Source organism: Pseudorasbora parva, chromosome 9, assembly GCF_024679245.1.
Source record: "Pseudorasbora parva isolate DD20220531a chromosome 9, ASM2467924v1, whole genome shotgun sequence".
In the NCBI taxonomy this organism is placed as follows: Eukaryota; Metazoa; Chordata; class Actinopteri; order Cypriniformes; family Gobionidae; genus Pseudorasbora; species Pseudorasbora parva.
In genome coordinates this window covers 35,839,200-35,851,663 of record NC_090180.1, presented here as the reverse complement: position 1 = coordinate 35,851,663, position 12,464 = coordinate 35,839,200, and the positions used below count along the sequence as shown (strand labels likewise).

At 36.6% G+C, this 12,464-nt stretch overlaps 1 protein-coding gene across 1 annotated transcript; it reads left to right on the top strand.

The window, feature by feature from the left end:
- Window positions 1-7,692: 7,692 nt before the first annotated feature.
- Window positions 7,693-9,832, top strand: rbp2b (retinol binding protein 2b, cellular). The gene is made up of 4 exons (XM_067452446.1): window positions 7,693-7,981; window positions 8,093-8,271; window positions 8,826-8,927; window positions 9,593-9,832. The coding sequence occupies exons 1-4, from the start codon at window positions 7,909-7,911 to the stop codon at window positions 9,644-9,646; spliced, it is 408 nt and encodes a 135-aa protein (XP_067308547.1). The 5' UTR covers window positions 7,693-7,908; the 3' UTR covers window positions 9,647-9,832.
- The last annotated feature ends 2,632 nt before the right edge of the window (window positions 9,833-12,464 follow it).

Genomic DNA, 12,464 nt, shown 5'->3' with positions numbered 1-12,464 from the left:
CTTCCTTTCTTAAGAATGATTTCAGTACCGTTCTTTTCTCAAAGAAAAGCTTAACTCTGAGTCTTCCAGAGTCGCGGCCAAAGCCAATTTGAAAGACCGCTGTTGACAGCTTCTTTGTTTACAAGTAGCACGCGGAACCTCTGCAACTCTGCTGTCATTATATTAAGCCCGCCCACCGACTCTTTACACAATGTGATTGGCCTGACCAGAGTTTGTTTTTTACAGCTCACAATTCAACGAAGAGTTGCTAGACTACCCTGGCTGCAAATTAGCTTTGCTGCCGCTAGGGTGTGTCTAGATTTCTAAGCTAAAGAAGCAATAAAACTGATACAAATTACATCATATCAAATTAACTAAAAGTGCACCATATAGTGTGATTTCTCTCAAAGTGTACTGTATGTGTTCATGCATGTTAGTGGGATGGGTTTTTACAGGATGATTTTTCCATGGCAGAATATGGTGCATGAAACTTCAGCAGCACAACAGCCACATCGGCGATTGTCACACTTGCCTGCACTGCACACTTACTTACTGTGAGCAGACTTGGTGGTATGGGCGTCAGACATTTTGATGGCAGGGGTGTGCCAAAGTTGCAAGCAAATTGCATGTCGTATGAACCAGAAAAGCCCCTCGTTGGATGTGGCCTCTGATCCCACTACTTGTGGAAGGGAGAGCATCAATTCTAGAACTTCCACTGGTGTAGATTTCTATCCTGAAATCATCAAATGTCTTAGCTGCATCTTGCTCTGTCAAGGTGTCTGCCTCTTCAAAGTTGGCTAAGTATTGCACTGGGTCAGAAGCCATAGCAGCATGTTTAGTCCCCACGTTGCTCATACAGTCATCTCCAGTCGGAATATGTCCTTTAATCACTGTCTTTGACAGTGACGCATCAAGATGATAGCATGCTCACTGTTGATCAATTGGTGCGATGCTCAATAGTGAGATGAAGTGAGAAGTATCTTTTGATACTCCTGGTAAAATACAAGAAAAGTTAAATCTTGTCCTCTTATTTTTTGTGAACTCTGTCTAGTATTGTATACACAATACACAGTATAAGGGCAGACTATAAATTTAGTTAGTTTGCATGTACATGTCTTTTGAGATTCTTCAAAATAGGAAAATGACAATGACCATGCCATTTGGGGGGGGGGGGGGGGTAGTCAGTATGCAGTAGTCATGCATACTGATCTTTTTACACTGTTAAAGACTTGGATTCCCATCCTAAACATAGACAAAGTTTCAAAAACTAATGTTGGACGTTTGATGGAGTATTTCTGTGTCAAAAATACTCCTTCCGGTTTCTCACAAGTTTCGGAGAGTTTTTTTCGAGTATGGCTCGGCTTGACGTTAATAGAGCGGAAGGTCCTTGTATGGGCCGTACGGGCTCTTCTCCCGGTAGGGTGCGCGCGTGTGACTAGAGCGAGAGAGGAAATGCACGCCCATAAACACTCCGCGCCACGCTCCACTTTATTCCTATAGGTGACGCCGAGCGACTTCAACGCTTCAGCACAGCATTCCGGGAAGGCAGCGCTGCATTTGAACCGATTTGAACGCAGAAATGACGGGAAGCTTCACAACATCGTTTCAGTCGCGTCGCAAAGTGGATTTACACGGTCACTGCTGTCAGGACTTCACCAAATCATACAAAAGTGTGTTTTTGATGGAGCGGTCCCAGCGATAAAGGTTCGGTCCTGCTTTGGAAGCAGCCGGTGAGTAAAACTGCTTCAAATGTCTGAGCTGTCGGCTATCGTCGCGTGAGTAAACATCAGTAAACGACACGATCACGTGCTTCGTCATTCAAATGAGCTAACGGACTCCATTGTTGTTCTCTGTATAACGTTACACTAGTCTGACGTGCAAAACCGTTTTGCTTGCTACTGCTAATGTTTAGTCGCATACAATAGTCCATAAACCGAATCATGTCCTCATAAACTGCGAGTAGACAAACACAAATCCTGCTGTTAATATTTGTCCTGTTCAATTTATTTCAGCCTCCGAATCTGATTCTGGATCATATCTATTAGCTGAGATTAATAGCCATGGGTTTCTCCACGCTTGAGGATGTCACCGCTTTGTCCGCGCTCGTCATTCTTTAGCTCCGTCCACACGATACGCCTCCAGGCGCTCGGTTTTTTCCAGAAAGACTCGGTACAGCCCATATTTCTTTTATAAATATAATAAAACTAAAGACTTTTCGGAGATATGAAGGATGCAATACTACTCTATAGGTACTCAAGACTGAAATAAGATTGACTGAAACTGAGTGTTTCACCCCCCCTTTAAGGTCAAAATCACCCAATATGGTCATATTAATAGCAGAAATGGATTCCACATACCATAATTAGTCAAAATAGAGGTATTACATGTGTATAAACATTCAGAAACAAATATGTTGGATTTTCATCATCATCCGATGGCGGCCATATTTGATTTGACCACTACGTCATTCGTGGCACTATGGCGGACGAGCACCTCTGTGATTTTTCATGTCTAGGGACCCACTAACTCAGTTCAAATGAGAAATTCCCCCAACACCAAATTGCGAACGGGTCTACAGGCCAGGTCCAGGATTAAGAGGTGAGAGACAGTTCTTGCGCTAATTGGTTTGATTACCTGAACGTGCTCCTACAGAACTTCGTTAATTAAACTTCATGTAGCCTAGTAATTTATCACTATAAATTACATCAGAAGTGTTGGTTCCAATCCTATCTTGAAATGTTAGCTCCGAAGGCAGCATTTTCCCGTTCTCGGACGCACACTATGGAGGACCAAATTACTAAAAATTAAATAATTAAATAAATAATGAATTCAATAAAACAACAATTAAATGTAGAAGTTTATTCTGAATTAATTAAATAAAATGGCCCCACTTTATATCAGGTGGCCTTATAAGTAGCCTACTATGTACTTACATCAAAAAATAAGTACGTAGCCTAGCCTATACTGTGTTCAAATTGTATTGCCAAACACCTTTGCTGATATTGAGGTGGGATACGGGTAGAGTTAGGGACAGGTGTGGTGGTGTACGTGGGTCAGTTTAAGGGTAGGGTTAGGTGTAAGGGAAGTGCCAACTGTGTAATTACAAACTACAGAAATTAATTACACACGTAATTAAATGCAGGTATTTTAAAAAATGGAAGTACAATGTAAAAACATGTATGTACACAATAAGTGCATTGTATCAAATGATTAATTAAAATGTTAGTACATAGTACTTAAGGCCACCTAATATAAAGTGGGTCCAATAAAATATTTTTTAATTTTATTTATTAATTTAATAATTAAATATAAATTAAATAAATAAATAAATGTATCTATTTATTTGGTAAAATTACATGAAATTGTTTTAATATATTTCACAAATACCTCTTCCACACACACTATTGTTATGTATAAAAATCTATTTTTGTATTATTTAATGTGCTTGTTCAAAAATAAGTTTTTCATAATAATATTCTGCATTTACAAATGATGTCTATTTGACGAATCATGCATTTCCAAAGCACGATTTTCCCAAAGATCGTTTTCATAGTAATAGGGGACATTTCACAAATGCCAATCAACAGCCAGTGGGCGGTGCTTGGTGCTGATAAAATGTCCTCTATTATTATGAAAAAAATCTTTGGGAAAATCATGTTTTGGAAATGCATGATTCGTCGAATAGGCGTCATTCGTAAATGCAGCATATTATTATGAAAAACGTCTTTTTGAAAAAGCACATTAAATAATGAGAAAATTGATTTTTTAACATAACAATAGTGTGTGTGGAAGAGGTAATTGTGAAATATATTAAACGATTTCATGTAATTTTACAAAATAAATATACATTTATTTATTTAATTAATATTTAATTAAATTAATTATTTAGTTATTAAATTAATTAATTATTTAATTAATTATTTCAAAATAAACTGGTACATTTAATTGTTGTTGTTTTATTGAATTCATTATTTATTTAATTATTTCATTTTGAGTAATTTGGTCCGCCATAGTACCATGTTGTATTCCATGGTTTTTGTTCATTTATTTTAATGGTGATTAATTGATTTGTTCATACATCTGTTTTCTAATATATTTCAAAAATGTAATTTATTACTGTGATGGCAAAGCTGAATTTTCAGCATCATTACTTCAGTCTCCAGCATCACACGATGAATAGAACGTTTAAAAGAACAGCATTTTAACTCTTGTAGCATTATAATGTTTACTGCCACCTTTGAAAAGGTTTAATTTCTTTAAAAAACTTCATCCCGTTTTATGTAATTTTGTTTTCTAATCTATTGCTTTCTACAAGAAATCAGATACAGACAAGATCCGTGGACATTTTGCACAAAAATGTCTACTCTTGTGTTCATGTAGGCAGTTTAAAATTTACCTTTAGCAAAAAAGACGTACTACAACACATGCTGGAGTAATACCAAAATATTCTTCCTCTGTACTTTCATATTCGTCCTACTTTCTTACAGGCCTGTTTGATGACATACTGGTTGGAGCATTAAAGATAAAGTCTGACTCATAAATATACACTAAGTGCTGTAACAGTGGTGACAGAATAAAGTGTAGCCTTTGGGTATTCTGATCTTCTGAACATCAAACGCTGGAAATGGTCCTTGTTCTTCCTGTCATATTTCCTCTTATCTTGTCTTCCATGCTTAACAATAGAGTCGAAATACAGAGTTTCTCTGATCACAGGAATAAAGATCAAATACAGTGACGTTGTATAATGCCCCACTCGTCCCCTTTTCTGCAGCAGCATCTCAGTGGGTGGTTATATTAACAATACCGTTTATGCCCTTTGCATTAAAAACATTTAATATTCACCAAAGATTCCTAAATAAAAGGTATCACGATTTCCACAAAATATTACGCTGCACAACTGTTTTCAACATTGATCATAAGTGATGCTGAAAATAAAATGTTGCATTCACAGGAATAAATTACATTTGAATATATTATTAGTCCTGTCAAACGATTAATCACATCAAAAATAAAAGTTTGTGTTGAGATAATAAACACTATATTGCCAAAAGTATTGGCATCGCCAAAAGCATTGGGGCATGCAGACTGCTTCTACAAACATTTGTGAAAGAATTAGTTGCTCTAGGAGCTCAGTGAATTCAAGTGTGGTACCATGATTGGTTGGCATCTGTGCAGTTTGTCCATTCGTGAAATTTCCTCACTACTAAATATTTCACGGTCAACTGTTAGTGGTATTATAACAAAGTGGAAGCAATTGGGAACAACAGTAACTCAGCCATGATGTGGCAGGCCAGCTCATGCTGATGTGCACAGTCCGCAGAAGTCGGCAACTTTCTGCAGAGTCAATAGCTACAGACCTCCAAACTGTATGTGGCTTTCAGATTAGCTCAAGAACAATGTGTAGAGTGCTTTATGGAATGGGTTTCGGTGGCCGAGCAGCTGTATCCAAGCCTTACATCACCAAGTGAAATGCAAAGAATTGGATGCAGTGGTGTAAAGTAGGGCTGCACGATATTGGAAAAAAATTACATTGCGATATTTTTTGCCCCAACGATATATATTGCGATATTGAGAGCCATCAATCCAGGCTAAAGTCAATAAGATATTAATAATTTCAGTGATAAGCAAGCTTAATTACAAGTGACAAAAATAAATGTTGGAAAGTATGTGCAAACATGAAATAAACCTCCAGTAGGTGGCACGAGGTGACCGTCTTAATGAGTGAGTCACTGAGTCGTTCATTCAAACGATTCATTCAAACGCTGAATCGTTCACACTTGTTGCTATGAGTAAGACGTGTTACAGGTCTGCTGTGAACAATTATCACTGCTGAAATAGAACAAAAACACATAATATTGCATCTAAAATGTAAGTGACTAAGTGAATGTTAAATAGTTGTTTATGGAACTGTCATATGAAATCAGCGTCACAGTCGTGATGGTATTCAGGAAAACGCTCAAGTGTTGTAATTTCTCCTCGAAAGGCTGCACGAGAGTCAACGGCGCGACCTCATTATCGTCAGTTCTTTATATATTATCAACTATCGTTTGCCACTTACACTAAATTAATGCACAAACATTCTTGCATTTTGGTGATTTGCTAATTATTTTATGTTTTAATCAGGCTGTCTGTCAGGCAAGTAAAATTCTCACTTGTCCCTTCAAAAAATCCACTTGTCCCGGACAAGTGTTAATGTCGAGCACTGCTTTGTATTCGTCGTAAAGATCATCTTTGTGGTGCCATTTTAAGTGATCAGACAAATTGGTGGTGTTTTCTTGTTTTGTGGTCACAAGACACTCAATGCAAAGTACCTCTTTTTGTTCAACATCCTCCTTCTTGTAGCCGAAATAGTCCCAAAAAGATGATTTCTGGTACGAACCTATTTTTTTTGCGGCAGATCCTCTTCGTCGCGCATTTTAGCAGTGAATGTTTGGCCATGAGCGGTGAGCAGCTGCACAGCGAACCAATCACTGTGCAGGCACGCGGAATGTGCATGTCACCCCAGCAACAAACTCGTGTTTACTGTGTGCTACCGTTCTCTTTATAAACCATGGGCTACTACCCTTCACATCGCATGTTCCGGCGATGTGACTATCGCACGCGCGCACATCGCGATGTCGATGTTAAAACAGAATATCGTTCAGCCCTAGTGTAAAGTGTTCCCTGGGGTGACGAATCACACTTCTCTGTCTGTCATTATTTCATTGTGCCAAGTGTAAAGTTTGGTGTAGAGAGGATTATAGTGTGTGGTTGTTTTTCAGGGGTTGACCCCAGTTCCAATGAAAAGAACCCTTAATGCTAAAGCATACCAAGACATTTTGGACAATTTCATACCCCCAAATTTGTGGGAACAGTTTGGGGATAGCCCCTTCCTGTTCCAACATGACTGCGCACCAGTGCACAAAGCAACGTCCATATAGACATGGATGAGTGGTGTGGAGGAATTTTTAGAATTTGAAGTTATAGCTGCAATGGGTGGTTAAAACTCCATATTAAACCCTACGGTTTAGGAATGGGATGTCATTCAAATTTGTGTGCATGTAAAGCCAGGCATCGTAAAACTTTTGGCAAATAGCGTATGCGTGTGGATTGTGTATTGTTGAATACAAACACATGCTTGTATATATTATGTAAACACAAACTTTTAAAATATCTTCAAATAGAAAACCTAATAAATTTAATCCAATAAATGCATCCATGGTAAACAAAAGAGACTGTGAAAAACGTTTAAAATCTCATTCAACCCTCAAACTTTTGAACATCAGTACTTTGTTGAGGGCAAAATTAACAAATACTTTGGATGTGTTTTCACAGCGTTTCTGCTGCAAAGATGCTCACAGTGAAGTTCACATTGATATTTGTAGTGACCAATCAGCAGTTAGTCGTTCATTTTTCGGTGTTTGGCAACACTAGCGACAACGACCGTTTGCAACTAATTTTCATTTGAACAACAAGATGACATGGTGTAAATAGCAGTGACACCAAAAACAGCAACACTTGGACACAGGAAGTATCTGGATAATACAAGCTTATACTACAAAGATTGTGTTGATAAGTTCATTATGTATTTCACAGAATGAGTTCAGAATAACACAACTTTTCTTAAATAACAATGCACAGGGAATATTAAACTCAGGACAAAATGAGCCAATATACCCAGAGCACTTAAATAGGGCCACTGACAAGACAAACTTACTAAACAGAAAAGAAAATAAACACTTCAGAGTGTCTAGTGGCATATACATTTTGATCTCTTTACTTTTTTCAGTAGGTGAGGGGTCTTCTCTTCCCAAATTAGGTCAGAGATCTCCCTTATCATTACACTGCTCTCTCCCCTCATTGTGAATAAACAGTTGAGTATAAAAGCTTTTATGCACCTCTTCGCTTGACCTGGTAACGCTACTGAAGACCAGAGCTCATCGCACAACCATGCCTGTGGATTTCACTGGAAAATGGGAGATGGAGTCATGCGAAAACCTTGATAATTACCTTAAGGCACTGGGTAAGCCTGATCAGATGTCTGCTATCAATTAAAAGTCAACAGAGAAATTATATTAGACAAAGCCATTTAAAGTTTGAGAAATGACAATGCCATTTTCTTATTCTTATATAGATATTCCCTTTGCCTTTCGGAAGATTGCAGCCCACCTCACTCCAACAAAGATCTTTACCCAGGACGGGGATAGCTTTGTGATTGAGACACAGAGTGCCTTCAAAAGCTATGAGCTGATCTTCACTGTTGGAGTTGAGAAGGAAGAATATACTAAGGGATTTGACAACAGGTTGCTAAAGGTGAACCCTTTTCTTTTATAATTGTGATCCTCTTTTAATGACATGCATACATTTATTTAACCTGTTATTACCCCAGCATTGATCTCAGTCCGTTTGTTCAGTGATTAACAAAACAAATAGAGAACAGGTCGAAACTTTTACCCAAAGGGACAAAATATATTTAAAGTCTTTTTTATTTCTCTCATGTCATCTCAATATAGATTTAGTGCAAAGTACACAAATCAGGGGTAACACTTTAGAATACTGTTCCATCATTAATGAATAACTACACCGCAACAAATGAGTAGGGTAGAGTGAAGGAAAACGCCCCCCCCCCCCCCCCCCACCTGTTTTTTCCCAAAATAACCACTAAAGGTAGTCAAGATACATTTTCACTGTTGCTATGCACTACATTTGACAACAGGGATAAACAAATCTCCTTGGAGAAGCTGACACCAGCGACATATTTGTTGTAAATTACAAGAAATTGTAAAATGAGTTTTGCTTTCATTAAAATCATGTAAATATAGAAACTGGCCAGTTCCTAGGCTTTAATATTTATTTCACATATTAAGACTCTGGTGACCTGGGAAGGAGACAAATTGGTGGCCACCCAGAAGGGTGAGAAAGCAAACCGGGGATGGAAACACTGGATAGAAGAAGACAAACTTTACCTGGTGAGCATCCTAGTCATTCTATGGATAAGATTAAAGGGTTAGTTCACCAAAAAATGACATTTCTTTCATTAATGACTCACCCCAATGTCGTTCAACACCTGTAAGACCTCTGTTCATCCTCGGAACACAGTTAAAGATATTTTAGATTTAGTCCGAGGCCTTTCTGTCCTTTGAATGTAAGTGTATGCCCACTTGCTGTCGACCTCCAGAAGGTATGAAAACATCATCAAAGTAGTCCATATGTGACATCAGTTGGTTAGTTAGACACTTTTGAAGCGTCAGCAATACAATTTGGTCCAAAAAATAAAATAAAAAATAAGACTTTATTCAGCATTGTCTTTCTGTTCAAGGACAGAAAGGCCTCGGACTAAATATAAAATATCTTAAACTGTGTTCCGAAGATGAACGGAGGTCTTACAGTGTGGAACGACATTAGGATGAGTCATTAATGAAAAAATTATTTTTTTGGGGTGAACTAACCCTTTAACCAGATCAATGTTAGAATCAACATTATTTCATATAATATTTAAATGTTTGCAGTTTTTATGAAATCAAGACATTTAAAGTGTGCCACTGAATGAATATTATTACCCTTTCATACAATTCCTGCTCTGCCGTATACTCACAAAGGAAATGTTTTGACCTCATGATCATTTCACTTGCAGGAATTGACATGTGAAGATGCTGTGTGCCATCAAGTTTACAAAAGAAAAGAGTGAATTGTCATATGATTCATCGTTACGTTCCTTGTGCTATACTTAACAAGTCAATCAAAATCAAGCTGTGTGTTAACTTGAGGCATCACTACTTTCTCAGGAGATTAAATTGACTCACAATGTGACACTTTCAACACTTCTCGTTTTCAACACAGTTTTCTTCTGTCTAAATAAAGATAATGAGTTTTACATTTCTTGTAGTATATTTGTATCAATATTTCAAGATGAGCACAGACTGAAGCAACATTTACTTGACTATCCACACTTTTTTTTTTTTTTTTTATGTGAGCATCAAATATGATACACTGGGCTTTTGAGGAATGTTTATTTGTACATCTTTCAATCGTATTGCATTGCATTAAATATGTTATATATATATATATATATATATATATATATATATATATATATATATATATATATATATATACAGTCTTGTTTAAAATAATAGCAGTAGAATGTGACTAACCAGAATAATCAAGGTTTTTAGTATATTTTTTATTGCTACGTGGCAAACAAGTTACCAGTAGGTTCAGTAGATTCTCAGAAAACAAACAAGACCCAGCATTCATGATATGCACGCTCTTAAGGCTGTGCAATTGTGCAATTAGTTGAAAGGGGTGTGTTCAAAAAAATAGCACTGTCTACCTTTGACTGTACAAACTCAAAACTATTTTGTACAGACATTTTTTTTTTTCTGGGATTTAGCAATCCTGTGAATCACTAAACTAATATTTAGTTGTATGACCACAGTTTTTTAAAACTGCTTGACATCTGTGTGGCATGGAGTCAACCAACTTGTGGCACCTCTCAGCTGTTATTCCACTCCATGATTCTTTAACAACATTCCACAATTCATTCACATTTCTTGGTTTTGCTTCAGAAACAGCATTTTTGATATCACCCCTCAAGTTCTCAATTGGATTAAGGTCTGGAGATTGGGCTGGCCACTCCATAACATTAATTTTGTTGGTTTGGAACCAAGACTTTGCCCGTTTACTAGTGTGTTTTGGGTCATTGTCTTGTTGAAACAACCATTTCAAGGGCATGTCCTCTTCAGCATAGGGCAACATGACCTCTTCAAGTATTTTAACATATGCAAACTGATCCATGATCCCTGGTATGCGATAAATAGGCCCAACACCATAGTAGGAGAAACATGCCCATATCATGATGCTTGCACCTCCATGCTTCACTGTCTTCACTGTGTACTGTGGCTTGAATTCAGAGTTTGGGGGTCGTCTCACAAACTGCCTGTGGCCCTTGGACCCAAAAAGAACAATTTTACTCTCATCAGTCCACAAAATGTTCCTCCATTTCTCTTTAGGCCAGTTGATGTGTTCTTTGGCAAATTGTAACCTCTTCTGCACATGCCTTTTTTTTAACAGAGGGACTTTGCGGGGGATTCTTGAAAATAGATTAGCTTCACACAGACGTCTTCTAACTGTCACAGTACTTACAGGTAACTCCAGACTGTCTTTGATCATCCTGGAGGTGATCATTGGCTGAGCCTTTGCCATTCTGGTTATTCTTCTATCCATTTTGATGGTTGTCTTCCATTTTCTTCCACGTCTCTCTGGTTTTGCTCTCCATTTTAAGGCATTGGAGATCATTTTAGCTGAACAGCCTATCATTTTTTGCACCCCTTTATAGGTTTTCCCCTCTCTAATCAACTTTTTATTTAAAGTACGCTGTTCTTCTGAACAATGTCTTGAACGACCCATTTTCCTCAGCTTTCAAATGCATGTTCAACAAGTGTTGGCTTCATCCTTAAAAAGGGGCCACCTAATTCACACCTGTTTCTTCACAAAATTGATGACCTCAGTGATTGAATGCCACACTGCTATTTTTTTGAACACACCCCTTTCAACTAATTCAACTAATTGCCCAATTGCACAGCCTTAAGAGCGTGCATATCATGAATGCTGGGTCTCATTTGTTTTCTGAGAATCTACTGAACCTACTGGTAACTTGTTTGCCACGTAGCAATAAAAAATATACTAAAAACCTTGATTATTCTGGTTAGTCACATTGTACTGCTATTATTTTGAACAAGACTGTATATATATATATATATATATATATATATATATATATATATATATATATATATATATATATATATATATATATATATATATATATATATATATATATATATATATATATATATATATATATATATATATATAACATATTTTTGCTTGGTTTTGAAGAAAATAGCTGTTTTTCTCTTCTTCTTCAATGAGATCCATACTATCACCATAGTATGGAAGCCCGTTTCCGCCACTAAAAAAAAAAGAAAAAAAAAGATATTGCGACTTTATATCTCAGAATTCTGAATTTATAACTCGCAATTGTGAGAAAAAAAGTTTTTTTTTTTTTAAATTTAGTGACGGAAACCGGCGTCCATACTATGGGGCAATATCAACCATAAAAAGCTAATGTACCAAATATTGTACTGAACAAAAATACATGCAAAAATGTATAAACAAAATATTTTTTTATTCTTGTTTTTTGTTTGTTTTGTTCTTTTTTAGACTTTTACAAAAAAAAAAAAAAAAGACTTATTTCTAATGTTAGGCTTTACAGGGTTAAATGAAAAAAAAAAGAAACCTGTTGTTTCTACCTTCATAATGAATCTTAAAATCGTTTTACAGTACTAAATTAAAGATTGATTCTGTGACCATTAAGAAGAGTATTGTGGTATCTAAAGCAAACAATATTTATTTATTAACAGCCTTTTTACTCTCTTATTATTATTATTATTATTATACAAATTAGATGATTGAAGAAGTAGCCTAGCCTAGTGTGGGAAAAA

Coding starts and splice junctions, on each gene's coding strand:
- rbp2b (XM_067452446.1), top strand. CDS start 7,909: ATGCCTGTGGATTTCACTGGAAAATGGGAGATGGAGTCATGCGAAAAC. Junction 7,982..8,092: donor TAATTACCTTAAGGCACTGG/GTAAGCCTGATC, acceptor ATTCTTATATAG/ATATTCCCTTTGCCTTTCGG. Junction 8,928..9,592: donor AAGAAGACAAACTTTACCTG/GTGAGCATCCTA, acceptor TTTCACTTGCAG/GAATTGACATGTGAAGATGC.